General features: G+C 37.0%; 1 protein-coding gene across 4 annotated transcripts in view; it reads left to right on the forward strand.

Moving 5' to 3' along the window:
• The window catches only part of PDS5A (PDS5 cohesin associated factor A), a 38,408-nt gene that overhangs the window by 1,691 nt on the left and 10,977 nt on the right, over positions 1 to 25,740 (forward strand). For all 4 annotated transcript variants that reach the window (XM_072406307.1, XM_072406309.1, XM_072406310.1 and 1 more), the window contains exons 3-23: positions 11,386 to 11,589; positions 11,817 to 11,903; positions 12,018 to 12,115; positions 13,565 to 13,691; positions 13,871 to 13,951; positions 14,307 to 14,447; positions 15,417 to 15,532; positions 16,565 to 16,659; positions 16,907 to 17,052; positions 17,842 to 17,993; positions 18,157 to 18,270; positions 19,171 to 19,252; positions 20,842 to 20,890; positions 21,674 to 21,813; positions 21,997 to 22,112; positions 22,373 to 22,478; positions 23,486 to 23,646; positions 24,471 to 24,594; positions 25,191 to 25,349; positions 25,439 to 25,507; positions 25,601 to 25,737. In XM_072406307.1, the coding sequence (XP_072262408.1) occupies positions 11,386 to 11,589; positions 11,817 to 11,903; positions 12,018 to 12,115; positions 13,565 to 13,691; positions 13,871 to 13,951; positions 14,307 to 14,447; positions 15,417 to 15,532; positions 16,565 to 16,659; positions 16,907 to 17,052; positions 17,842 to 17,993; positions 18,157 to 18,270; positions 19,171 to 19,252; positions 20,842 to 20,890; positions 21,674 to 21,813; positions 21,997 to 22,112; positions 22,373 to 22,478; positions 23,486 to 23,646; positions 24,471 to 24,594; positions 25,191 to 25,349; positions 25,439 to 25,507; positions 25,601 to 25,737 (2,504 nt within the window). The remainder of the gene's footprint in view (positions 1 to 11,385; positions 11,590 to 11,816; positions 11,904 to 12,017; positions 12,116 to 13,564; positions 13,692 to 13,870; positions 13,952 to 14,306; positions 14,448 to 15,416; positions 15,533 to 16,564; positions 16,660 to 16,906; positions 17,053 to 17,841; positions 17,994 to 18,156; positions 18,271 to 19,170; positions 19,253 to 20,841; positions 20,891 to 21,673; positions 21,814 to 21,996; positions 22,113 to 22,372; positions 22,479 to 23,485; positions 23,647 to 24,470; positions 24,595 to 25,190; positions 25,350 to 25,438; positions 25,508 to 25,600; positions 25,738 to 25,740) is intronic.

Genomic DNA, 25,740 nt, shown 5'->3' on the forward strand with positions numbered 1-25,740 from the left:
GCTAGGATGTGCCAGGTGTCCTGGAAACCAATGCTAAGCATGCGCAGCTCAACAATTTCAACACTTTAAAGTGGAACTAGATCTAAGCTGATACACCTGTCTGTCTTCTATCTTGCTTCGCTTCCTCTTTTGGACAATCTTTGGCCAGGCGTGTGGAAATTCATCCGTCCTGGCACATGCAAGGGAAGCCAGAAATGTCCGCTTTCCCTGGCAACCAAAGTTGCCTGCCTTGCTTTTTGCCCGAAAGCCCAGATCAGGCAGGTGAGACACATTATTGCAGAAGGAACATCACCTGCCCGATAATGGAAAGTTTAAAGTGGAATTTAGTCCCACATTAAGGGAGCAATCAGGCAGGTGAGTATGTTTTATTGCAGATGGGGTATCACCTGTCCTTTGCTGCAAAGAAAAACAAAAACCTGCCTGATCCCTATTTGTTAAAGTGAATTGTTTTGTTCTGTATGTGACACACACTGTCATTGTTTACAAGCTGCAGAACCACTAAAACAACATGAAGTCTGGGAGTGTTGGTTTTCTTGCAGAATTGGGGTGCTGATCTCTTTTAGCAAGTTCAGATTGGTACAGCAGAGACTTTGGATACGTACACACATGAAATATTTGTCGTTAGAAAGGATCTTTTATGATTTTTTCCAATAGCAAACAACTGCACGATGCTTTACATACAGCACCGTTCCACTCAATGGAGAGGGGAGAACGATGTAGCAGCACGCCGCTGTGCTCTCTCCTCTTTACTTCCATTAAGATCGTCCACGGATCCGCCAGGACGATGGACAACAGGCACTGTACATTGCAAGATTCTCATCTGATATCAGCCCTGAGCTGATTATCGAACAAGAACGCACGTATATACCTAGCCTCAGTGTAAGTACATCGTTACCGATTATCTACATGTTAGTTGTAGAGTGGTAACTAAAGTGAAACTCCTACATTTTTTTGTTAATGCTAAATCAAAAAGTTTACTGGTGGTGGCCACCTCTGCTGTCCCTATCATTATAAACATGTAGACGGAGACTGTTTATTCCTGGCAAACATTACCACTGCACTCACACGTCCATCGCTTTGACTTTGACAGCGGTGGCTCTCATTCATTAAAACACCTTGTCTGTTTGTAAATGACCAAGGTCAGGAGGGGTATTGCAGGGTGCTCTGCGGCCAAAGAGAGAAGGGGCATCAGTAAATGAGAGCCGGGAATAAATCATGTAATTCTTCATAAGTGCAGCAATCTAAGGGGATTGGTACTACCATTGGAAGTCATTGTTTGTTTTTAGATCTATTCAAAAAATTGTAATGGTGGCTAGAGTTGACTTTTACGTTTTAGACACTTTTTAATCATTTTTTTGTCTACAATTCTCAAAGTAAAATTAGGTCTTAGAATAATACTTGCTTTACTTTGGCTGTAAACCAAGATCTTATTTATTTACTTGTGGTCATTACTTTACATGTATTTGCACAGCTTGGTCCATTCTTGTGTATTGTGTGCTTCCATGTATGTAGTTAGCTTCCATTGCTCTGTTAGATTTAATTTTAGTGTGAACTGTATAGGACTACATGACAACTTGCAGTCATGTATTCCCTCTCTGTTGTCATGTGGCTTATGTCTGACTTGTAGGAAACGTGTGCTGATAAAAATATGTAAGCTGGCATTGCTTACCTCAGTGAAAATGTTGAATGCCCGATACTCGCTGACATAGGTACCTTCATTCCCTGACCCGTAGCAACTGGGGAAGTGATTATTGAAGCCAAACCTCCTCTGTATACTTGTTTCTAGTCCATGATTTAGAAAGTTTTGCTCTAGTTTGGATATTTCTGGTTGTTTTTTTTTTTTTCTTCTATGCTGTAATTGTGAAAACGAAGACCTTTCTGTAACATGCCAATATTTGCTAATCTAATAGTTGCTTTATTTAAATAAGAGAATACTTAGTACAAGTGTCATGTCTGCTTACCTGGTAGAACTGCGATTGTATATTTATCAATACAATTTAGTGAGTTGGTATGAGAAATGTGAAGCTAGTAGGCTGAAGTAGAATGTAACTTGGACAATGTTTGGATTGCTCTTAAAGTTAATAACCAATGTTATGTAGATGAAGGCAGTATAACTCAAAAGTCCAAGAATACAGCGTCAATCAATAAACAATTCTTCCTTTTATACAGGTAGTCCCCGAGTCACATACTAGATAAGGACTGTAGGTTTGTTCTTAAGTTGAATTAGTATGTAAGTCGGAACAGGTACATTCATTTAATAAATTCAATTAGGACAGATGTTTGTCTCAACATATTAGGCAGCGTGGTGTCAGTTACTGTATAAAATCCTCACTGTAAATCACAAACAAAGCAAAAAAACTTTATCTAGCCTAGACATTCATTATCTTCTGGAGCAGGCTGTGCTTTGATATGTAGAGACAACTGCAGAGTTTGTCGTGGTCATTAAATTGTTACAAGAGACTGCAGAAAGAGCTCACCCTCTTCAGATCATGCACAACCTCAGCTGTGTTTAGCAAAAGATTTCTTCTGCAAGTCATGCGAACCCCCCTCCCCCCTTCAAGCCCCCATTCTGCACACAGCGAGCAGGGAAGCCCTGTTTGTATCTAGGAGGCGTCCATATGTCAGATGTCCCTAACTGGGGTACTACCTGTACTTGAAAGTTTGGGGGACCCATGATAGGCTTTGGGGTGGTCTTTTGTGGCACACCCTGTACTACAAATTCATATTGTGTTTTCGGCACATTTACAGTGTGCCTAATTATTTTGTATCAATATTAAAGCATAGTGCTACTATTGACAACTTTGAAACAGTTTGTATGTTTTTCTAAGTAAACCACCTGAATAAAGATTTGTTTTGACCCATAGAACAATTCAGTTATCTGCAAGTTAGTAATTGTTTTTAATTCTCTTGGTCCCTTATTTCTAACATTGATTATGTTAGGACACGGACTATTACAGTTGTCCCTGCTTTTTTTCTTTCAAATAAATTTGTTGTATATAGAGGAGTTACAAAAAGAATATTTTTTTCATTTTACAGAATAAGTGGAAAAAACAGATCTTAAGCATTGGAACGTTGATACATTATACAATCGCATTGAAGGGATGAAAGTCATTTCATCCCTGACTTATTATCTTTAAATATATTGTAAAGCTACGTACACACGTGCAATGGTTCTCGTCCGATAATTGGCTCAGGGCTGTTATCGGACGAGAATCTGGTCTGTGTACAGGACTCGTTCATCATTTAAACGACCGCCCTGGACAGACGATGGATGATGAAAGATCCTAATGAAAGTGAAGGGGAGAGAGCACAACTGGGTGCTGCTCCGTCGTTCTCCCCCTTCCCTCTCTATAGAGCAGAACGGTGCTGTATGTACAGAGCTCGTTCATACATCGTGTAGTCGTTGGAAAGGATCGTGGAAGATACATTACAATGACAATTACTGCATGTGTGTACATAGCCCTAGAGTATGCGTATTATGGAATGAAAGAATTCACAATATTTGTCTTGGCTTCAAGAGGATTTTTTTAGGGAAAATTAAGATACATGAGATAAATATCGATAAATTGGGTCCCCGCTATTTTAATGAAGCCACCGGTTCCAGTGACTGGGGAACCCACTGTCCCAGCATTCCCAGGCTGTGAATGTTGGGTCTGAATGATGAAACTGTTCTTTCTGGTAGCTACAGACAACATAGTGGTACAGATACACTGTACTAGAGCATATGTTACATGATTTATTATGTATTCACTATGACAGGAGCGATCTCCTTTTGAAATGTTTATAGCTTTTCACAATTTGTTGGATTAAATTTATATTTTGAGAAAACATGATTCTGTGATATTGGCAATTTGCCGACTGTCCATTCATACATGTGCCTAGAAATCACATTTGGTGAAATTTGTCATGATTCTTCTATAATGTAACTATAGGACCATAGGTCAATCTAAAATAATGCTGTTGTCCTTGCTTATTTTTGCCCGCAAAGCATATGGCTGTATATATTGAGTAATGTGGCACATTACATATCTGTTGGGTCCTGGAGAACATTCATGATGTGGCATGCTAAGTATTTTACTAGTGCCAGTACTTCTAGGACAATGTCAGGTGGTGGCTGTTTGTATTTATTTCCTAAATGCTTTTTTTCAGTGCTGATTTGATGTTCTGTTACTGGAACGGGTTCTGCCTTCTGTATTCTGTTTCCTTTTTTGGACTACTTGTTTTCAAAAGATGAAATTGTTCTTCCTCATAAATAGTCTTTTAACAATCAGTAGAATAGACTGCATCACGTGTTAGTAGCATCAACCCATCATGTGTTTTTTTTTCTCCTTTTACAGGTATATTATCAACAGTTTATTGATCCTGAAAGTATTAGTTATGGGGGGAAAAAATAAACCCGAATGAGGTGCTTACTGTGTGTGTAAAATATATATATATTATTTAGATATTTATATTTTTGTATTTTTACAAACAGCCACTGCTGAAAGTATCTCTTTTCTTTCAAAGTAAGTGCAGTTATCTTGTTTCCCTCCTGCCCTGGGGTAACCCTCGGCTCGCACAGTTTTACTTGCTGAGATCCTGGTAAACATTGTGTACATCCAGCAGTGGCTGCCCAGAGCCCCATAGAGTCTATAATAGGCAAATGGCTTCAGGGATCTTGGTAATTATGACTCTATAGAGAAGGAGGCTAGGTCACTTCGTATCAAGTGAGGGAGTAAAAAGAGATAATTGTATTTCCTTTGAAAGTACAATTATCATTAAAGCAAATTTAAAATGGAACATAATATCCAGAAGTGTACGTTTGTATTTATTTATTGCTTTAATGCCTCCTGAAAAGTAGCAGTAGACTTCTTTCGTTATGTGAGGGTGCTTACAATCTTGATTCCATGTTTTGTATATTTGTGGTTCTGCTGCCCCTGACTGTTCATCTCATGAGACTGGGACTGAGATTTATTGATGTCACTACTGTGTAGCTCAGTGTTGTTTCTGCCTCCACTCTGAGCCAGAACAAATCCGGACACGGATAATATTTTGCAAAGAAGACATACAGGGCTTCTTTTACAACAAGAAAATGAACTACCTGCTAGCAATGTCTCAAAGTGGTTAGTAATGCTTTCAAAAGTTAGTCTTTCATTTTGTTTTTTACTTGGTCCTTTTAAATGCATTTCTACCCGCAGTTGTTTCAGAGCGCACCAAAGGCTGGAAAACCTAGAGATAAGCTTAATTCTGACCTGTTCTCAAACCCATGGCACTATTAACACTTCATAAAGCTTACTTAGTATTAATGATTGTATTAATATTTATTAATTACTGTGCACGGCTACCAGACAATAGAATGCTCTCTAGTGCTACCTGCAGCAGCATGTACAATGAGTTAAGGACCGTTTCCCACACAGTTTGGGATGTGTTTTACATATGGAGTCATGCTGGCACTCCCATGAGACAGTAGTGCTTGACCAGGAATGATACGGTGCAGCAGAATGTCATGGTGGGGGAGGAACGGCAACAAAACCTGTCTTAGGCTTCGTCTACACGGATGTTTTCCCCAGCATTTAACCTGAAGCTTTAAAAGCCCATGTTTGAAATTCCAATGGGCTAATCTACACCAGGACGTTTCCTTGAGGCACGTATTTTGAGCTTTATCTATAATGCTGCTTGCAACGTTTAAAAAATTAAAATGCAGGGTTAACGCTGGCGAACGCCTGGAAACTTGGGTAAACGCTTACATGGATTTCAGTGAGGCTTTAATAAGCACTTGAAACGTAAATGAATTAAAAATTCGGGAATACACGGCAGACGTTTTCCAGCGTTATTAAAAACGTTGGTGTGGACCCAGCCTTAGACAGGCTCAATCAGCCAAACTACAACAACAAATAAAACAATGACTTCACAAAACTGGGAATTGCAGATATACAGCCATATAACATATTGTGATTATTGTTCTGCTTTAATATTATTATTATTATTAATAAACAGGATTTATATAGCTTTAAAGTTAATTGGACCATTTTTCGCATTAAAACCTTTGCTGTAGATGTTTAATCTGGGCAAAAAAACATAAAAATAGTCACTGTATAATCAGAGGTTTTATTTTTAGCGTTTTTCATAGCTGGTAAGATTGTTGTTGGTGCTGTTTAAAAATGTAAGGTAAAATTACTTCAATGTTTGTTTTTTAATTATTGTTCAGCTCTGGTTTATAGGACAGAGCCCAAGGGTTGCCAGTACCCTAATGTTCATCACATGCTTTGATATTGTCTTCATCTGGTGATTGCCATGATCATACTACAAAGCCATTTTTCTTCCGTCCTGAATACCTGGCATTTGTTGCTAACAAGAGTGCAAAATGATGCAAGACTCGCACAGTTCTTTCCCCAAAGGACTTGTGATTACTGCTGGCTGACATGGTAGACAAAGAATAGTTGAGGTGATGTAGTCAAGATGAAATCTATGTATTGTAAATAATTTGATCATGGTTTATGTTTCAAAAAATGTCCTACTTTATCTTTGTTCAAAAATTCTTTATTAAAGGATATTTATTTCCACAAAGTCATGTAATTAACAATACTTATTCTCATATCCATTTTTACAAATAAAAGGGTACATATAGTCTGTATCGCGACTTGAAAATAGGAAAACTTGAGGAAGAAAGTTACAGAGAAAATAAAATAGAAAACAAAGAAATATAAAATTGCCTAAAATAGAATGAAAAACTAAAATAACTTGCATAACGGTGTGCAAGTCCAATAACCAGATATTAATTAACTTAGTCATAAGAAATTGAGTATCACAATCTTGTCTTTAAGCATTACCTTATCTTTCGTTACAATCGGCTTTTTGTTTCTCAGTGTACCTATTCTGTGCAATTAAAAGAATAAAGCTGAGCTGACGTGTATTATTATTATTATTATTATTATTAATAAACAGGATTTATATAGCGCCAACATATTACGCAGCGCTGTACATTGTAGGAGACGTGTAGGAGACACATGTGTCTCAAAGCCTCATGCACGTGCTCCCAGTCTGTTTGTAAAGGTAGTCATACACTACTTCATTTTAAAATGTCTACTCTAACAAAAACGTTTTGGATATAATGAACGTTCATCAGAAATACTAACCCCCCCCCCCCCCCCACCTCAAACAGGCTAATGTGAGTCTATGGAGTGCTGTCTGATATCTAGCAGTCTGTGGGAGTGTTCCCCACAATTTACTACAACACAGCTGTGCTGATGGTTTGCAGTAAATCACAGCCAGCGCTCCATGCTGCCTTTCATGACTTTATTTGGATGATGGGGTAGAGGTTGCTTTTCTTTAACAGGCTGGTCATTGGGTGTCTGGTGGGTTTGCAGGGTAAATGATCTATATTGGGAAGATAACAAAGGTTTACCTGGTTCTTGCATGGTCCCCAATAGTCTAATTTCTGTGATAGTGAGCCAAAGAATGAAGAACTCTTAAGTACAGACATCACTGATAAGTTTACACAGGGTACTTCATGGTGAACTGGCAGTGTTGTATTGATTTTTGAAGGTTCAAGTTTTAGGGCTATCACTGTGATCCAGACTTTTATGCCATTGATGAATTAATGATCAAGTGTGTGAAGTCTAAAATTACTGAACATGTCTGAACTTTGAAAACTGAAAATGACTAGAATAGAGTATATAAATATATGAAGAGAATGTATAAAGTGGGTCAGTTGCAACAGTTTGCAAACATTCATCCGTGGGAGAGAGCGTTTAAATTGTATCTGAGATAAAGATGTCCACGCAGATGACAGTAAAAATTGGAATACTCCTATGTGGTCCAGGAATGGAATACTGGATCCTGGTGAAAAGCCAGAGTAGCTCAAGATGGGTGACTGATGGTTCCAACTCTCCTCAGTAAAGAGTTTTATCTACAGTTTGACATGGAATGGAGTATTTTTTTCCTCCTCTTTTTTTAGCCTTTAACCTAATCCCGTGGAACTTCCTTGGGTTGCAAACTTAGAATGTACATGATTCACAGACTTTTGCCCAAATTGCCACAGGAATTCTCCTGCTTTCCCTTTTCAGATGGGGGGACAGTAAACGCCCTTGCTATCTGGCTTGTGGTTGATACCAGCTTTTGCTAGGACTTATTCACACAATTGGTAAGACAAGGTACCATGAAAATTGAGCCTAATTTTTTTTTAAATTATAGGTCCTTTCAGGAAGTTTGCTTGGAGAAATAGTCTCTTGTGCCCATATGTTGGAGAAACTTGCACAAACTTTATCCAAACTGAACTACATTTGGTGGATTGTCTTTTATTGTTGATAAAATAAAGTTCAGACTTTGTGGAACTTCTTTTCTAAAAGGGTATTTACAATGTGCGTGTGATGTCGCATTTAAGGTGCTCGTTAATGTGTTTTCAATCTACATGAGCAGTGCTCAACCTAGAAATTTTTTTAAGCCGGCTGGGAAAAAATTGTAGGTGGGTGGCAGCCCCTGTATTGTGACCAAACTCTTTAGTAACCACCCAAAACAGCCGTGTGGGTGCTGAAAAGTGCCGGGTGGTGCACCCAGCTAAAAGGGCCTGGGGAGAACCCTGATGAGTCATTCGGGGTGTCTTAGCCCGATTACCACACAGGTACAAATTGTGGTGGAGTGTTTTCTGGATGCATTGCTGCAAGTACAACATAGGAGCATGGAAAATGTGGCATGTAAAGCCAAAGATCTGAAAAAATGCTGTCATGCTGCCTGCCAACACGGGTTGATACTTCCACTGTTTATGGTGCCAATACTGATTTCCCTTTAGGGAGTTGGTGTAAATATAGCAGCTCATCTATGGCATAAATTGTATTCATGTCTATATGTATATAGTAATTTTATTTTCTTCAAGATAGTGTTATAAGTGTGTATGTGTAATGTCAGGTGCCAGTTCTTAATTTACAGTAGTGGCCTACTTCCAAAGCCCATCTTCTTCAAGGTTTGATGTGCATTTGAAGAAGCTCTTCTGCATTGTAATGAGTGGTTATTCTTCCTATCTCTGCGTCTTGTCTACCACTAATCACCTTTGCTCTCATCCATAACCATTTCTCACTTTTGTACCCACCTCCACTACTTTTACCACTGAACTCAATGCTACTTATCACCTTTGCAACTTCTCCATCCACCACTGACCACCTAATAAGTAAAATTTTGCTGTAATTTGGCTTTGTGTTTTGCTGTGCACATGCTGTAGACTGGAAAATGAGAATGCTAACTTTTGTGACTGTAGTATGTGCTTTGTGGAAACAATAAACTTACACAATAGACATTTTTTTATTTATGGGAGTTTTAAGGCATTCTATACAGAGCCATAAATATATAAAAACCTTTTATTGGCAAAATCTTTAAAATATACTGGAAAAAACACATTAAAAACATATAGCCACCATGTGACAATGATTTCAGATATAGGTATTCAACTACACTTCAAGGTTACGTTGCTAGGTATAACACATAGCAGTCTAAAGCTGGGTACACACGTGGAATAATTATCGTTGGAAAGGATCTTTCACGATCCTTTCCAACGACTAAGCACTGCCCGATGCATGAATGAGCTCTGTACATACATCACCGTTCTGCTCTATGGAGAGGGGAGGGGGAGAAGGACGGAGCGGCATCCTGCTGCGCGCTCTCCCCCTTCGCTTCCATTACAACCTTACGTCGTCCGTGGATCTAGTTACTGTGGAATCTAGTTTAGATACTGTTTGCAACAGGCTCATTTACACAGTACACTGCTCTAATGCATGCGCATTTATATTGAATGGAATGCTTGGCAGGAAATGCTCCTACAGTTTTTTTTTTCTCTGCACAATATTGCAACTGTAGTATGCCCTGTCAGATACCTTTTGCGTATGTGTCATGTGTCACCTTTCAAATTAAATGGCAACACATTTCCATGTTACACTGTATGAGGGGTAAACAGGACCTTGAAGGAAAACAATCTAAATATCTTCTATTTATCAAGTCTGTATTTAAAAAAAAAAAAAACAAAAAACGGTAACCATCTTTAAAGATCATCCAGCAGTAAAATGCAAAGGATACGTCTTATCCCACATAGACATAAACATTCTATTCTGCATCTAAGCTAAAGCAGCATTGGGGTGCTGATAAGTTAAAAATAAATTGCATAATGAGCATTATTGTGCACAATGCAGCAACATAGACATGTGAATTAGTCTGAACAGAGATCTGCAAAACAAACAAAATATCCAACTACAAAATGTAAAATTAATGTGTTTGAGTGCTACTAATACAACAGCCAAAGGTGCTTATACTCCAGTGTGCCTGTGGTTCCAAAATGTAAAGCACCAATATTTACTATCCATAGGTAGTAGTTAAAATGCTGTTCCCAGGTGAAAAGAATGCGGGTGCTAGACTTCACTCTGCTAAGATTATTTAAGCAGCCACTGATGGATGCAAGCTAAAGAAAGGTGATTGCGTGGATGTAAAGCTTTGAGTTCTAGTAGTAGTAGTAGTAGTGGTGGTGGTGGGAAACACTGCATGGCTACCTGGTTATGTTAGTTCCTTAGAGAAAAATATTTTACATTACTTTTTGCAGCTGAAACCATCATTCCTAGACCCTGATGGTTTCCTTTCATTAACTGACTGAATTAGGGAATTGGACTTCCTTATGTATATGGAGAAATTTGTGTCAGCAGATAATTGCAGAGAGTAGTTTCACCTCACTTATGCTTCCTGGATAATATTCATTTTCAAAATACATGGATTCTTACCTTGCCAAAGCTTAGATTTTATTTTTTTATGTTCCTGGCTCACCCCCACCAATGATCATACTAATAACATTTTAATATAAAACCTTATTTTCGTTATTCATACATTTAGACCTAGTAGTTGTTGTTTCTTCCCTCTGCAATGCAAACAAATCATGACTTGCTTTTACCTCCATTTTTTTACTTTATAGTTACAGAGCCTCTTTAAGTTGCAGGGTGAAAGTCTTGTTCCAAAAGCTATGTAAAGGGTTTGGATAATAGCCCACCTTCTGTCCTGCTATTTCTGGTGTGAAGTTAAAAAATTCAGTGTAGAGGAAAACTCTACTACCCCTGCTGCTTTGTAACAATATGTTGGTGGAGTAAAGGAGTTGTGCAATCCAGGTAATTGCTTAAGGGAAGGTGATTATAAACTAAGTGGGTACAATTGGGTAAACCTGCCACTTTGATAGCCTCAGCCTGCACCTTATCTATTACCACCATACTAGTGGTTTCAAGTATAACTAGATTTTCTTGTTTACACAGATTGGCACTGGGACATTTAGTTATAATTTCTTTGGTGTCGGTTTTGTCTGGGTAGCGCAAATAGACATACCATGTAGAAGAAACCTCAAAAGCAATTGTTGATCTTGAACTTTTTTTTATTTATTTTTTTTAGATGGTGGTTAAAACTTTTATGGATATGGACCAGGATTCAGAAGATGAGAAACAGCAATATCTCCCTTTAGCCTTGCACCTTTCATCTGAATTCTTCCTCAGGAATCCTAACAAAGATGTTCGCCTACTAGTAGCATGCTGTTTGGCTGATATCTTCAGAATATATGCACCAGAAGCACCATACACATCTCATGACAAATTAAAGGTACAATCCACAAGTCTGCTAATAGTGAAACTATGTGTGTCGTCTTGTAGTTTACATGCACCTGTGGACAAATGGGTTGCCACACGGCACAGTTGGCTTAGTAATGCGCCTGCTGTTAGCAGGTTTAGGCAGACAGTTTTTGTTATTGTGGTGGATCCCACAATTTGTATTTAAAATTTTTGTATTAAATTGTGTTTCTAAAATATGTTTCTCTTTCTTTCACTTAGGACATATTCTTGTTTATAACAAGACAACTGAAAGGTCTGGAAGACACAAAAAGCCCACAGTTCAATAGATATTTTTACCTTTTAGAGGTAATTTTTTTTTTTTTTTTTTTTGCGAGTGTATTTACAAAAAGGTTTTTTTTAGAAATGTTAATGGCTTTCTTGTCCAACTTTATGCTGTTTTTTTCTCTCTTCTAATTTCAGAATTTAGCCTGGGTCAAATCATACAACATTTGTTTTGAATTGGAAGATTGCAATGAAATATTTATTCAACTTTTTAAGACCCTCTTCTCTGTTATTAAGTAAGTTAAAACCTTTGTTTTGTTTTTTGTTTGCATCCTTTGTGGCCTTTATTGTGCTTTTCTTAGCAGACTGCCTATTTTGTGTATACAGTTTGTATCTGTTTCTGCAAATTTACTCTAAACTCATTTTTTTGTTTGGGGAAGAAGTTGACTAGATATAGAACATGTTCTCAACAAGTTTCTTATGAAGTTAATCAGAAAGTTTCTTTCTGAGTTAAATCAGAACATGGACAGTCTATGCTAAATCAGCCTTGTGGATTTAAAAAAATAGTAGTATTTGTATATATTAGTATAAATGACAGCAGAAACTATTAGCATAATCCTGCTTTTTGAATATATTGTGTAATGCAATAATGCAGGGGTGTCAAACTCAAACTCACAGAGGGCCAAAATCAAAAACTTAGACCAGGTCGGGGGCCAAACCCGAAATCCACTGAAGTTTCCCCTTCTCACCAGATTTAAAACCTTCCAGCATGGAAAGAGCTTCAACACTCAATCCGGAACAAGCCTACAACAGAATAAGGCCTAGGATTCTTTTTTAAATTTTTAAACTCAAAAAACGTTTTTCAAATTAAAATGATCTAACAATAAAAATGCTAAACATATTTTTTTCAAAAATCCCCAGTATGACACAGAAGTGACTGGAGCTAATGAGACATTGAATGACATAACATTGCCCTACAAGACTATAGTGACAGGAAAGCTGCAGCTCACCTGTCATAGGAGAATGATGTGCTGCCCTCTCTGCCTCACTCCCCACTGTTACATAGAGCCTTCTCACACAGAAAGACATCCCCAGCATCCCCATAGACGTGCAGCCTGGCTTTTGCCTTTGCTTTGCTTTTTTGCTTTGCTTTTGACTTTTCGATTGCCTGTGATGTGTGAGAGGGAGAGACTACAATTCCTGGCATTACTTGCGTCTATGGAACAGAACAACAGGGGCCACGCAGTGATGCCAGGAATTGTAGTAGCGGTATCACTTGCTGTATTACGTAGTAGCAGACGGACCAGATGCAATTCACCTTGCGGGACAGATTTGGCATGCGGACCAGAGTTTGACACCCCTGCAATATAATGCTTGGAGCCCGATGCTAATCCTGCAATACTGTTTCTAGTCCCACTGCGACAGAATGGTCAGCTGATCCAGACTATGACATATAGGAGGAGGGACTGCAGTGCTGCCCATTCTATGCCGAAAGTAACTTGGATAAAGTAAAAATTTACATTTCTAATTTGAGGGTGCTACAGAAGATGCTTGTATACATTGTGTCTGCTGATATGTTATGCTATAGCTATTTCCATTTTTTAACATGTTCTTTTGGCTTTTATTCTTTATCAGTTATGCTTTATAAGTAATGAATACTGGTTACCACTTTGCTCTATGCTGTGTATCATTTATTGTTACCCCACAAAAATATTTTTTTAATTTACCTGTTTTTCATTTAACAGTAATAGTCACAACCAGAAAGTTCAAATGCATATGTTGGATTTAATGAGCTCAATAACCATGGAGGGAGATGGGGTTACACAGGAATTGCTGGATTCAATCCTCATAAATCTTATCCCCGCTCATAAGGTCAGTGCTTTTACATTTGTTATGGAATTAAATAAAGCAGCTTGCCATGTGGCGTTGCAATATATCATGCGTCAGTGCTAATTTTAAAATCTATAGGCCTTTTTTTTTATATTGCTGTTGTATTTCTTATCAATCTGTGTATAAAAACATTTCTTGTTTGCTTTTTGTTCTCTTTTTAGAATCTTAACAAGCAAGCATTTGACCTTGCCAAAGTACTTTTAAAAAGAACAGTTCAAACAATCGAGCCTTGTATTGCAAATGTAAGTGTAAAAAACTGTTAAATATGCTCTTTAAAATACAGTGTCATTTATTTTAGGCAAAAGTGTGTAATAGAAGCAAATGTATCATACAATTTTTGGTCTTGAAAAAGCATATCTCCTCTTCTCCACCATTCAGTAGATCAATAATAGTTTTTCAAAAACCACAGCTTCTATTGAACCCCCTCCCATTTTCCTCTTGTGATGCTCATTGTGCTAATGCTATAGTAAGCTATAAAATTGATGTTGGGAAGTTGATTTAACCTGGTAATCTGTAGTTGGTAGTAATAGTTGTAAGGTTTAGGATTTATATGTTGTTGTGACTGCCTTTTAATTTAGGTTTTTCTTTCCAATCTAGTTTTTCAACCAGGTATTGGTGCTGGGAAAGTCATCAGTTAGTGATTTGTCAGAGCATGTCTTTGACCTTATTCAGGAGCTCTTTGCAATAGATCCCAATTTGTTGCTTTCAGTCATGCCACAGCTGGAATTCAAACTGAAGGTAAGGACCTAATGGCATTGTGTAAAATATACTTTTACTATTGACATTTTATGTGATAATAGAAATTATATGAAGTATTTTTTCTATATTGTAGGGAATATCATTATTATTACCACTACACTGTACACGACAAAGTCCACTGTCGTGTCACTTAACTGTCCCTCAAAGGGACTCACAATCTAATGTCCATACCATGGTTACATGTTATTTATACAGCCTAAAGGTTAATTTTGGGGCAAAGCCAATTAACCTATGTGCATGATTTTCGGATGTGGGAGAAAACTGGACTACCTCAAAGTGTTTATGAACACTTAAGGCTCATTTTTATACACTGCTACTTACTACATTTCAAAGCTGGTACTGCTGATGCACAATGAAAGCTCTTTGTGAGAAATGCATTTATTTTTAGCGAACTGTCATTTAGTTCAGATAGTTGTTGTAGGGTTTAGGGTAAGTCTCTCTGACACCTGCTTCTGAAATCACTTGTAAAGAACAGCTACTTCCATTATTGCATTGCTACTCTTCACTTGATACCAATGTTTTCAGATAGCAAGTGAGAAAAGATTTATTGAAATAGGCACAAAATCTCAGAAGGCTCCTATTGCATTCCTCTCATGGAAATGGTTTTTGCCCGGTTATTATGATAATTTGTTTTTAATGGGGCATTGGTTTTGAACTGTAAAGAGAGAAATCTGTTTTTCCTTTGTTGCTTGCAGTTACTGAATGTGGTGAAATAGTCTTAGAACCAAACACAGGAAGCAGCTAGCATTGTATTAAGTATGGCAGCATACATATTACACAGAACAATTTTTTTCCCTTTTCATTCAGAAAGCGGGGGCTGGCAGGCCTTGGTAATCTTGTAAATATAAGTCTAAACATAAATTATGAGCGAGAGATCTAAAACAAAATTTTGGAGATTATTGCCTAGCCTGCTGCTTCACTAATACAATTTTTTTTCTCGGTTTCTAGAGTAATGATGGGGAAGAACGACTGGCAGTTGTGAGGCTTCTAGCAAAGCTGTTTGGATCTAAAGACTCAGACTTGGCCAATCAAAACAGACCTCTTTGGCAGTGTTTTCTTGGACGGTGAGTATTTTTTCAAGTCTTGTTTTTGTTGGAGATTAGTTGCAGCACAGATTAGGTCATTTAATTCTAAATGGGACCAAGCTTGTAGTGATAAATGTCTGTAGAAAAAAACTAGTACTAATGTTATCACTGATGTCATTTAGTTAAGTAAGCCTGGCTAGCCTAGTACTAGAGGCCATGTTCTGCAGATTATCTGCAGTCCATGCAGTACCAGAATTCCTGTTCAAGGTTTAAATTTATTATTATTTTTTTATACACATACACTTTAAAGGCTCTAACTATAAAACAGAGAATCCTATATTTCGCGGTGGGAATCTTCCAAACAATATTTCCAGCAAAACTGTTAGTGTTCCCCCCAGAAAAGACACAGATACTGGTCACGCTGCTGGGTTGTGGTCCTTCTACAGCAGGGGTCGGCAAAGTTTTATGGCCACTAGGCTATTTATGGGGTGGGCAGGAGCACACTTAGGCCAGACCCACCCTAATGGCTCCGCCCACCACTAGGGAACTCCCCAAAGTTAACACCAGTAGATCGCTGAGCCCTGCCTTACCCCTCCCTGCTGTTTACCAGCAGCTGCCTGCTACATGAGGGATGCTGGGGATGTCAGACAAACACTGGGAAAGTGTTGAGTGGGATGGGAGGCTGAGAGGGCAGGAGGGCAGTCTGAGGTGAGCAGTGCTGGGCAGTTTGTGTTCGTTTCTGTGCATTGTTCTGCCATTCAATGTCACTTTTGTGTCATACTCGGTATATATAAAAATAAATATATGTTTACCATTTTTATTGTTGGTAGATCAATTTCACTTTGTCATTTAAAGTAGCTCGCAAACCAAAAAAGTGTGAGCACCCCTGGTCTAACACATTTGGAGGGTGGCTTGCTATTGGCCTTGTCCACTTGTTTCTTTTCATACCGCACTGAAAAAGGTGAAACTGATTCACAATTTATATATACATACACACAGGGATATATGTATTTACACACAATTTGTATTACCTTTTCATTAATTTATTTTCTTCCCTAACATTGTAAATAGGTTTAATGATATCCATGTTCCTGTGAGACTGGAAAGTGTCAAATTTGCAAGTCATTGTTTAATGAACCATCCAGATCTGGCTAAAGATCTTACAGGTAAGTGCTCAGAAAACTGCATTATGTGATTTTATGGTAAAGCTGTATTCCATGCATACAGCTAAATAGAAAGATGAGATAAGATGCATGCTTTTGGTACTGTTTACCTTTAGGTAGTAGTTTAACCAGAAATAAGGATTTATGTTCCTCCCAAAAAACAGGATTTCTGCATTTTGCCACAGATTATTTTTTGTTTTGTGTTTTTGACTGCAAGAAATGTTTTGACACATGCATGTGTTGTCTGCAGAATTCTTGAAGGTGAGGTCTCATGATCCTGAAGAAGCAATCCGACATGATGTTATTGTAACTATAATAACTGCTGGGAAAAAAGATCTTTCCCTGGTGAATGACCAACTGCTTGGATTTGTGCGAGAGAGAACATTGGATAAGAGGGTAAGACGGCTAGAATACTTTTTTCTATTTAGTGTGTTATAAAGGGGTAGGATGAGGATTTATTTGTTAAAACATGTTTACTACTTGGATATAGTTTCTCATTTGCAGTTGTTTCCCATTGGTTTTGTTGTGTAGTTTCATTTTTTTTTTTTTTTTTGGTCAACTGAGAGAAGGAAATAATCATTGATTAGATTTATTAGGCTATATTCATACCATTGGAAGAAGAAAAACGGTAAAGAAATTGATGTGCACACTTGTTAAATGTTCCCACTTAAATCCCAAGGGTTCCTCATCAAGGAAGCTTTAATAATGTTAAAAGCTGGTTCACGTATTACTGTCTTCTGCACGTTCCTAACTGGCTCATCATAATGTGTGACTTTGCTGGCCAGTAGGAATGTGTTAGCTGTAGCTTGGTGACCAAGCAAATCCTAAAAGTGGCCTACTACAATTTTACCTTAAGACGGCAGCCTCTACTGCCTTGTTCTTTTCAAAGCCCACAGATGCAAGGCTGGAAATACTCTTCCCCATTTTGCTATGCTACTCAAGCAGCTTCCTTCATTGAACTCCAGAGGGGATTTGGTGCAAACTATTTTTTTGCAGGTTAGCAATGGTTTATCTTTACAATTAGAAATGTATCATGCATAGGTCTAGCTATATGTAGTAATACCTGAGGTTATGTGTTTTTGTACAGTGACATTGTACTTGTTTTACACATTTACAAGTTTTACTGTACAATTACAATATACAACTGTTCAAACTTAGTTTTATTTTATTTTTATCTCCCTCTAGTGGAGAGTGAGGAAAGAAGCAATGATGGGTCTTGCCCAGCTATATAAGAAATACTGCCTACATGCTGAAGCTGGGAAAGAAGCTGCAGACAAAGTGAACTGGATAAAGGATAAACTTCTACATATTTACTATCAAAACAGCATTGATGACAAGTAAGTACCTGTATTAAAATTGGTTATTAAGAAGCTAGAGAAATTATATGTGCAAACATTGACTTTAAAATGAAAAGGAAACTTTCCCTTGGGGGAATTGTTTGCACAAAGGTGTTTCTAGTTGTAATCTTGTATTTAAAAACTCTTATGTCCTTTTTTTCAGGTTACTTGTAGAGAAGATCTTTGCTCAATACCTTGTTCCTCACAATCTGGAAACTGAAGAAAGAATGAAATGCCTATATTATTTGTATGCTAGTTTGGATCCAAATGCTGTAAAGTAAGTGAATTATGTGGGGCCATTCTGTTTCGTCATTTTGTTTGAAAAGCAACATTAACCCCCCTGGCGGTATTCCCGAGTATGGCTCAGGGTAAAAAACACATGCTAAAAGCAGTAACCCCAAGCCACAAAATTTAAAATAAAATTCCATGCAAAACAATGTACCGATTTTGGCATAAAAAAATGGACAGAATTAGAATGCTAGGGAATTTACTAGTAGTAGTTTTCTTGGTGCTGTTCTGCAGAAACAGCTGATAGGTCTTGCTTGCTAAACTCAAAATACACTTTGAGACGTCCCTGCTGCCTGCTCTCCGGAACTGTGCCAGATGTCTATGGTGCTACAAGAGGAAGGCTGCTCTGTGCATGGAGGTAAGTATATTTAAAAAAAAAAAAAAATAAAATAAAATAAGGAATTTACAAAAATTTCTCGGGTCTGGAGGTTGCCGGATTTTTGAATGTTAACATGTATATGATATAGATTAAGGTGAAGTTTAAACCAGTGTATTTTTTGTTTGTTTGCAAGCGGTTTACTGATGTTGGTTGGGTCTGTACATTATCCTCTGTTTGACAGCATTGTTGCAATGTATTTATTTTCAACATGTTGCACGTAATATCAAGGGACATGTTAGGATTCATAGGCTCAAATTGGTGCCTCTTTTGCAAACCCTTTAAAAATTTTTTAAGCCGTTTTTACAATCTGTTTCAATACAAGAAAAATGAGGGTGCAGGTTGGTGGCAATGCTCAGTCAGGCTTTTGCAGCTGTTTCAAAAAAAAAAAAAAAAATGAGCTCCTGAGCACTGAGTGTTTTAAAGAAGATGTCTAGGAGCCATAAACGCCTCTTCTGAACTTAGTCTTTGTTATATGTGCAGTCTAGTTATTTTTTTTTCTCTTATCTCCAGGGCACTAAATGAAATGTGGAAGTGTCAGAATATGCTGAGAAGTCATGTTCGGGAGTTGCTAGACTTACACAAACAGCCAATTGTAAGTTTATATGATTGTAAGCCATCTGCTCAAAGCCTAGCAAAAATATAGGACCTGTCGTTGATAACCTTATTCTAAAAATGCTTGTTGCCTGCCTGTATTCCTGCCCTACTGGTTTCATTGATTTGAGTCAATCGGTCTGATTTATTAACCACCTGGCCGTTAAGCCCGAGCATATTCGGGGTAAAAACTTTTGCAATTTTCGTTAACCCTGAGTTTTTCTCACCAGGTGGTTAAATGTAAACAAATGTTATATTGCAATCCGATTGTCATACATTGTATGACAATCGGATTACAACTGAAATGAAATACTTACCCAGTGTCCGCAGCTCCTCTTGCAGAAATAAAAGATTTGCTATTGCTGCTGGCATCTGCAGTGAGATGTCAAGCACAATGCAGAAATCCTGCATTGTGCTGTGCATCTCTCCGGAGATGCCAGCAGCTTCCAGCGTCCATCGTCTGTCTGTGTGAACAGGGCAGGGAAATCCCCCCCTCACATCACCCCGGAGGATGAGTCATCTTCCGGATAATGTGATTGGTGATGTATGGGGGTGTGTCAGGGAGGGAAATTTAAAAGCAGATTACAATGTAATCTGCTTTTAAATGGTTTTTACAGTACAAAAACACCACACAACATGAAATAAAAATAAAAGTACATTTTTAATTTCATTTTTAGATTACATTGTTGTCTATTATTTCATTATTGTTTTAAATTATTTATATTTATGTATTATATTATTTATGATTTTAATATAATAAATATAATTATCATACCCGGGAGTTAATCCTAAGAATTACAAGCCCACAATATAAACAAAAATTTCTATGCAAAAAAAAGATAGGATTTTATTAAAAGTACATTTTTTTTTTTTTTACATGATTGTGTGTTTCAAACTTTTTTTTATATTCATGATATCTACTAGACCCTTGTTCGGACATATTTCTGTAAGTTACAGGTCTAAAATGTAAAAAAAAAAAATTTCATGAAAAACAGTGTAACGCTTTTGGTACAGAAATCTAGACATCAGTGTAAAGTCCAGGAGGTTAAAGCTCTCCAAGGCTGGGGAGGATGCACTTTCATCACTTAGGTGATCTAGCAAACCTGGAATGGATCTGGTCCAAGATTAAAAATATTTTCTTACGAATGGCAAATTACTTTTAGAAAATCCGTTCCAAGTTTGCTGGATTGCCCAGCTACACTTCTGAAAATGTATCCTCTCTAGTCTTGGAACCAATCGGGCCCAATGACCTGAAACAAATATGTAAATTGGGAGAATTGGAGAGGCAGAAACCTTATCTACATTTTTGCATCACTATCTCAATATTTATGTATGATGGGTAGTGTGATAGCTGGGCACTTGCCATTTCGAGCTGTATGGTCAACAATGGCATTTCCCACTTTTTTCATGACCCATTTCTTTCAAAGAATAATATTCCTGTTGGGGCTCTTTGTACACCCATATATTCGAAGAACAAGGGTCTGCATTGATTTAAGGTTGCTCTTATCAATATGATCCACTTTTACTTTTTACTTTTATTTTACTTTTTAGATGGATGTTTATCCTTTTTTTTTTTTTTTTCCCCCACAGTCTGAAGCAAACAACACGGCCATGTTTGGAAAATTAATGACAATAGCAAGTGAGTATTTGTCATTGTTACTAGATCTGTGTTAGCTATCTGTTGACAGGCTACTGTTAAATTAGGGATAGTCTATACATAAGCAGCAACAATTTATGCAGTGTTCCTAAACAGATCTTAAAGTTTAGTAATGCCTTTTTCCCAGGAATGGCAACTTAGGTAGTGTATGCAGATGTTGTGAGTTTAGGTAAACAATTGTACCTTGCAATTCATATTGTTATGACTTGCAGTGACTCTGGCTGTAATCATCACCTTTTTGCAAACAGTGTATATAGTACAATAATTATACAAGTTAAGCCCCCCCTTCCTGTGGTGGGCATTTAAAAACTTCTGTTTTGGTGGGCCCTCTAAAATATATGTAGTGAAGTGGAGGTTAAATAACATTTATTTAGGTTAAAAAAGACTGCATTCTGATTAAATTAAAGATGTAAAACAAGTTATTTCCTGCTTATATTCCTATTATTGCTGCACCTTTGATTCTGGAAGCCAAGGCAACTAACTACCTGTCAAGAAGTATTTCACTTCAGCCTTTACTTCTGGTCTAGGTTGCTCTTTCTCTGGATTTCACTAGACTGATAAACTGGTGGGGCTTTCATAGTTGGGGAAAGTTAATTAAATCTAAGATCAGCAGAGATTTTTGTTTCTGGTTCAAGCATTATGGGGAGACCTGTTTTCTGTTAGGAACTGTGGTTAAATGACAAGTTTACTTTATTCAATGTATGGCAGTTTTTTATATATGTTTGAAAAAAAAGCATGTTTAAAATAAAAAGTTTTTGTTTATAGAGAACCTACCAGATCCGGGGAAAGCACAAGATTTTGTGAAGAAATTTAATCAGGTTTTAGGAGATGATGAGAAACTTAGGTCTCAACTGGAAATGCTTATAAGTCCAACGTGCTCCTGTAAACAAGCTGATGTTTGTGTGGTAAGAAACTTGAATTGTAGCTTTATGATTTGCACACTTTCACTGTAGCCATCATAGAACATTCAATTTCCAAAATAAGTAATGACTTTCTTTCTGTCTTTCCAAAATAAGTAAAGCTTTCTTTGTTTTGTATTTTTTTGTTTTGACATAAAACATTCATCAGATTGCTTGTTTTAATCTTAGAGGGAAATTGCCCGGAAACTTGCTAATCCTAAGCAGCCTACAAACCCGTTCTTGGAAATGGTGAAATTCTTATTAGAAAGAATTGCTCCAGTCCATATAGATTCAGAGGCTATTAGGTATGTAATTATTTTCTATGTTAACACTTCTTTGCAGGGATGTTCTAGATATGCTGTTTTTGTAAATCAAAACTTTTTAGTATGTTTAGAAGAATCTGGTTGTGACGATGTATTGGTGTCCTGTGTAGTATACTTGCTTGATTCTGCATTAACACATTTGCTTTTCTTGTAGCTTTTTTTAAATGTTCAAATCTGTGAAAACGGCCTTAACACAAAAAATTTGTGGTTTCTAAATACTATGCTTATTCTGTGTGTTTCAGTGCTTTAGTGAAACTGATGAACAAATCTATTGAGGGTACAGCAGATGATGAAGAGGAGGGTGTGAGTCCAGATTCCGCAATAAGAGCAGGATTGGAACTGCTAAAGGTAAACAAAGTTTAATAAAAATTTTCCTTTAACATTTTTTGTTTTGTTTTACTCGTGAGCTTGGAAAATTATCTTTGTACGGCTTTTTTTTGTGATTTGTTTCATTGGTGAAAGTAGTTGAATCCACATTAGCATTCTATGGTTGGCACCCACCCAAACTCTAGGATGGTCTGATATGCATATTTCAATCACCTACCCTAGTCCATAACCTGGCTCTTTTTATCCTGTTTTCTCTGCCTTGCTGTATACCCCACACCTAACTTTAACCTGCATTTGGATAGTAATAAAGCAGCAGCAGTTTTTTAAAGGTATTTGTTTTCCACGTCCTCTTTCTCTTTATTCTGTCAGCTTGTTTGTTTTCATTAAATTTATAAGCAAGTCTACCTTATTGACTTTGTGTTGCCTCTCCATGTTCTAATTTGAAAGCTGCCATTTAGGACATTACAAGAGGCTGAATGAAGATAGGGTTGGAATCGGCTAAGGTGTCCAAATTTGACCTTTTGTTTTTGTATATTCAAAATCCTGGTTTATGCTTGGGTGACAAGTAGATGGCACTGTGTCCTCATGTAAAGTGTGTAACAAACTGTTGGTGTCTGTTTCAAACACATAGGACACAACACCATCTACTGGTATGTAACAATAATGCACAGGTCATCCATCGTAACTAACTCAAAAGTGCAAAATATTTTACTATATTTACTGTAAAAAGGTGAAAGATTGAGACCATTTACTTTTTTTTGAATGAATGTTTAAGAAAAAAAAACAATTTTTTTTTTAATTAAGATTTCTATTAGTTACTAATTTGAATGTTAGCATTGATGTCCACACATTGATGTGTCCTCCGTTTATATTCCGGTATATACAGTATATTGGTACTGGTTATGTCAGTATAGGTATATTTTTTTTCTTTTTATCAGTTGTGTTTTTTTTCTTATGTATTAAATTTTGTATGTAATTGTTTATATATTACATTATAATATATAATTGTGTGATAATCTTATGCTTAGGTGTTGTCCTTTACACATCCAACTGCATTCCACTCTTCGGAGACTTATGAATCTTTACTTCAGTGCCTTCGTATGGATGACGACAAAGTGGCAGAGGCAGCCATACAGATATTTCGCAATACTGGGCACAGGATTGAAACGGACTTACTACAGATACGATCGTAAGACTTTAATCAGTATTATTTCGGATGTGATGAAGCAAAGGAAATTGTGCCCAAAATCACCTCACTCATCCCCAGAGGAAATTTTGGATGAGGGTTTTTTTTTGACAAACAGTCCTGACTTCCAGTTCAACAATGCTATTTTGCAAAAATAATGTTGATAGGTTATAATAGGACAATCTAGTGTATTAATCTGCACAGTTCGTTCTTATGTGTCAAATGACAACTGGCAGTTGCTTTACAATATTAGTGTAATATTTCTGGGTATGTCTTAAGACTAGTTACCCAAGCTGCCCTGATGTGCACTGGAAGACCATGTCCCCAGTACCAAATTCTGTCATTACAATGGTTGGAGGGCAGCATTTCCACATGAATTGTAGAATTAAGTTGGGGCTACTGAAGCAAAAGTGTTTTAACGTTGACCTTGTGGCACTTGCAGACTTTTCTATACTTTATAGGCATCCGGCAGTCTTGGCTCCCTAAAAATGTTCTTTTGCCTCTCTGACTTTTTGTAAAAGTCTTATTTAAAATTCTGTTAAGACACAGTAAATCAAAGCAACAGATTGAGCTCAAACATTGGACAAAGGTAAAAATTAAAATTAATCTAAAACATTTGTCTTACCCTTGATAGAGCATAAAGTATTCTTAAATGTAAACTAACTCTGATTAGTGATCTAACGGTTTATTGAACGACTGAGGAGGGCATGATGAAAAGCAAGACCTTATTGATATGCTGTGTTTTTTGGATTTTTTAATGTGTGATAATCTGTGTTCTTGAATTTTAATATATATGTTCACAATCTGATTTTTTTTTTTTTTAATAGGACGCTTATTCCAATTTTGCATCAGAAGGCGAAGAGGGGCACACCGCACCAAGCTAAGCAAGCAATACATTGTATCCATGCAATCTTCTCTAATAAAGAAGTGCAACTGGCTCAGATATTTGAGGTGACTTACAAAATTTTATGTATTAAAAGATTCCCTGTTTTATAAATAGAGCCTATGTATCTTGCTTTAAATCTTTGCTTTCCGGAAAATACATTTAATGTGGGCATTTATTTTTCCTTTTCACAAGTCGACTTTAGTTGCTTCAGTGCCTAAGAAGGGATTATTTTATTCTTTCAAATTATTACTTTAAAATTGATATTACAACAAAATAAGGAAAACATGTTACTGCATTCTGTACATTCAAAGTTGCTGGAAAAGATGGGGCCGCACAGCAGTTTTGTACAGAGAGAATGGACAGTGCCCTTTCTAGTCCGTTGACTGTGGTGAAATTGCAGATTTTAAATAGGGACTAGGAATTCACTGGTGCTAATGGCATGTCTGGGCATCAGAATAATTTATACCTTTAATAGAGTAGTTGCAGATCAACTTTGCTGGAGTAGTTACAGCTTAGATTTAAACAGTTTTTGCATTGCACATATTACAAAAGTGAAGTGTGCTTTAATTGTTATAAAATGTGTCTATAAACTTTCAGTTCAGTAGGAATCTGTAATAGTTTTTTGCCATATTGTTAAACATTTTTTTTTCTTTTCTTTTAGCCTCTCAGTCGAAGTCTTAATGCAGATGTACCTGAACAGTTAGTAACTCCTTTAGTATCACTGGGTCACATTTCTATGCTTGCTCCTGATCAGTTTGCTTCTCCAATGAAGTCAGTAGTGGCAAATTTTATTGTGAAAGATCTTCTAATGAATGACAGGGTAAGACTTTGAATATTGCAACATGTATTTATTTTATGTTTAGCAGGTTATTTATTAATAATAAGTTTCATTTGCTGTCCTCTCTATAGTCAACTGGAGACAAAAATGGCAAACTCTGGTCCCCAGATGAAGAAGTTTCTCCGGAAGTTTTGGCTAAGGTATTTAGAGATTTCCTTTTTATTACCATTTCAGAATTTTTTTTTTTATTGGACTCTAGTTTCATCTCCTATTTATATTACTCTTGACTGTAGGTACAAGCCATAAAACTGCTGGTGCGTTGGCTCTTGGGGATGAAGAACAATCAATCCAAGTCTGCTAACTCCACCTTGAGATTGTTGTCTGCCATGTTGGTTAGTGAAGGAGACTTGACAGAGCATAAAAGAATTAGGTG

Source organism: Pyxicephalus adspersus, chromosome 3 (genome assembly GCF_032062135.1).
Source record: "Pyxicephalus adspersus chromosome 3, UCB_Pads_2.0, whole genome shotgun sequence".
Lineage (NCBI taxonomy): Eukaryota > Metazoa > Chordata > Amphibia > Anura > Pyxicephalidae > Pyxicephalus > Pyxicephalus adspersus.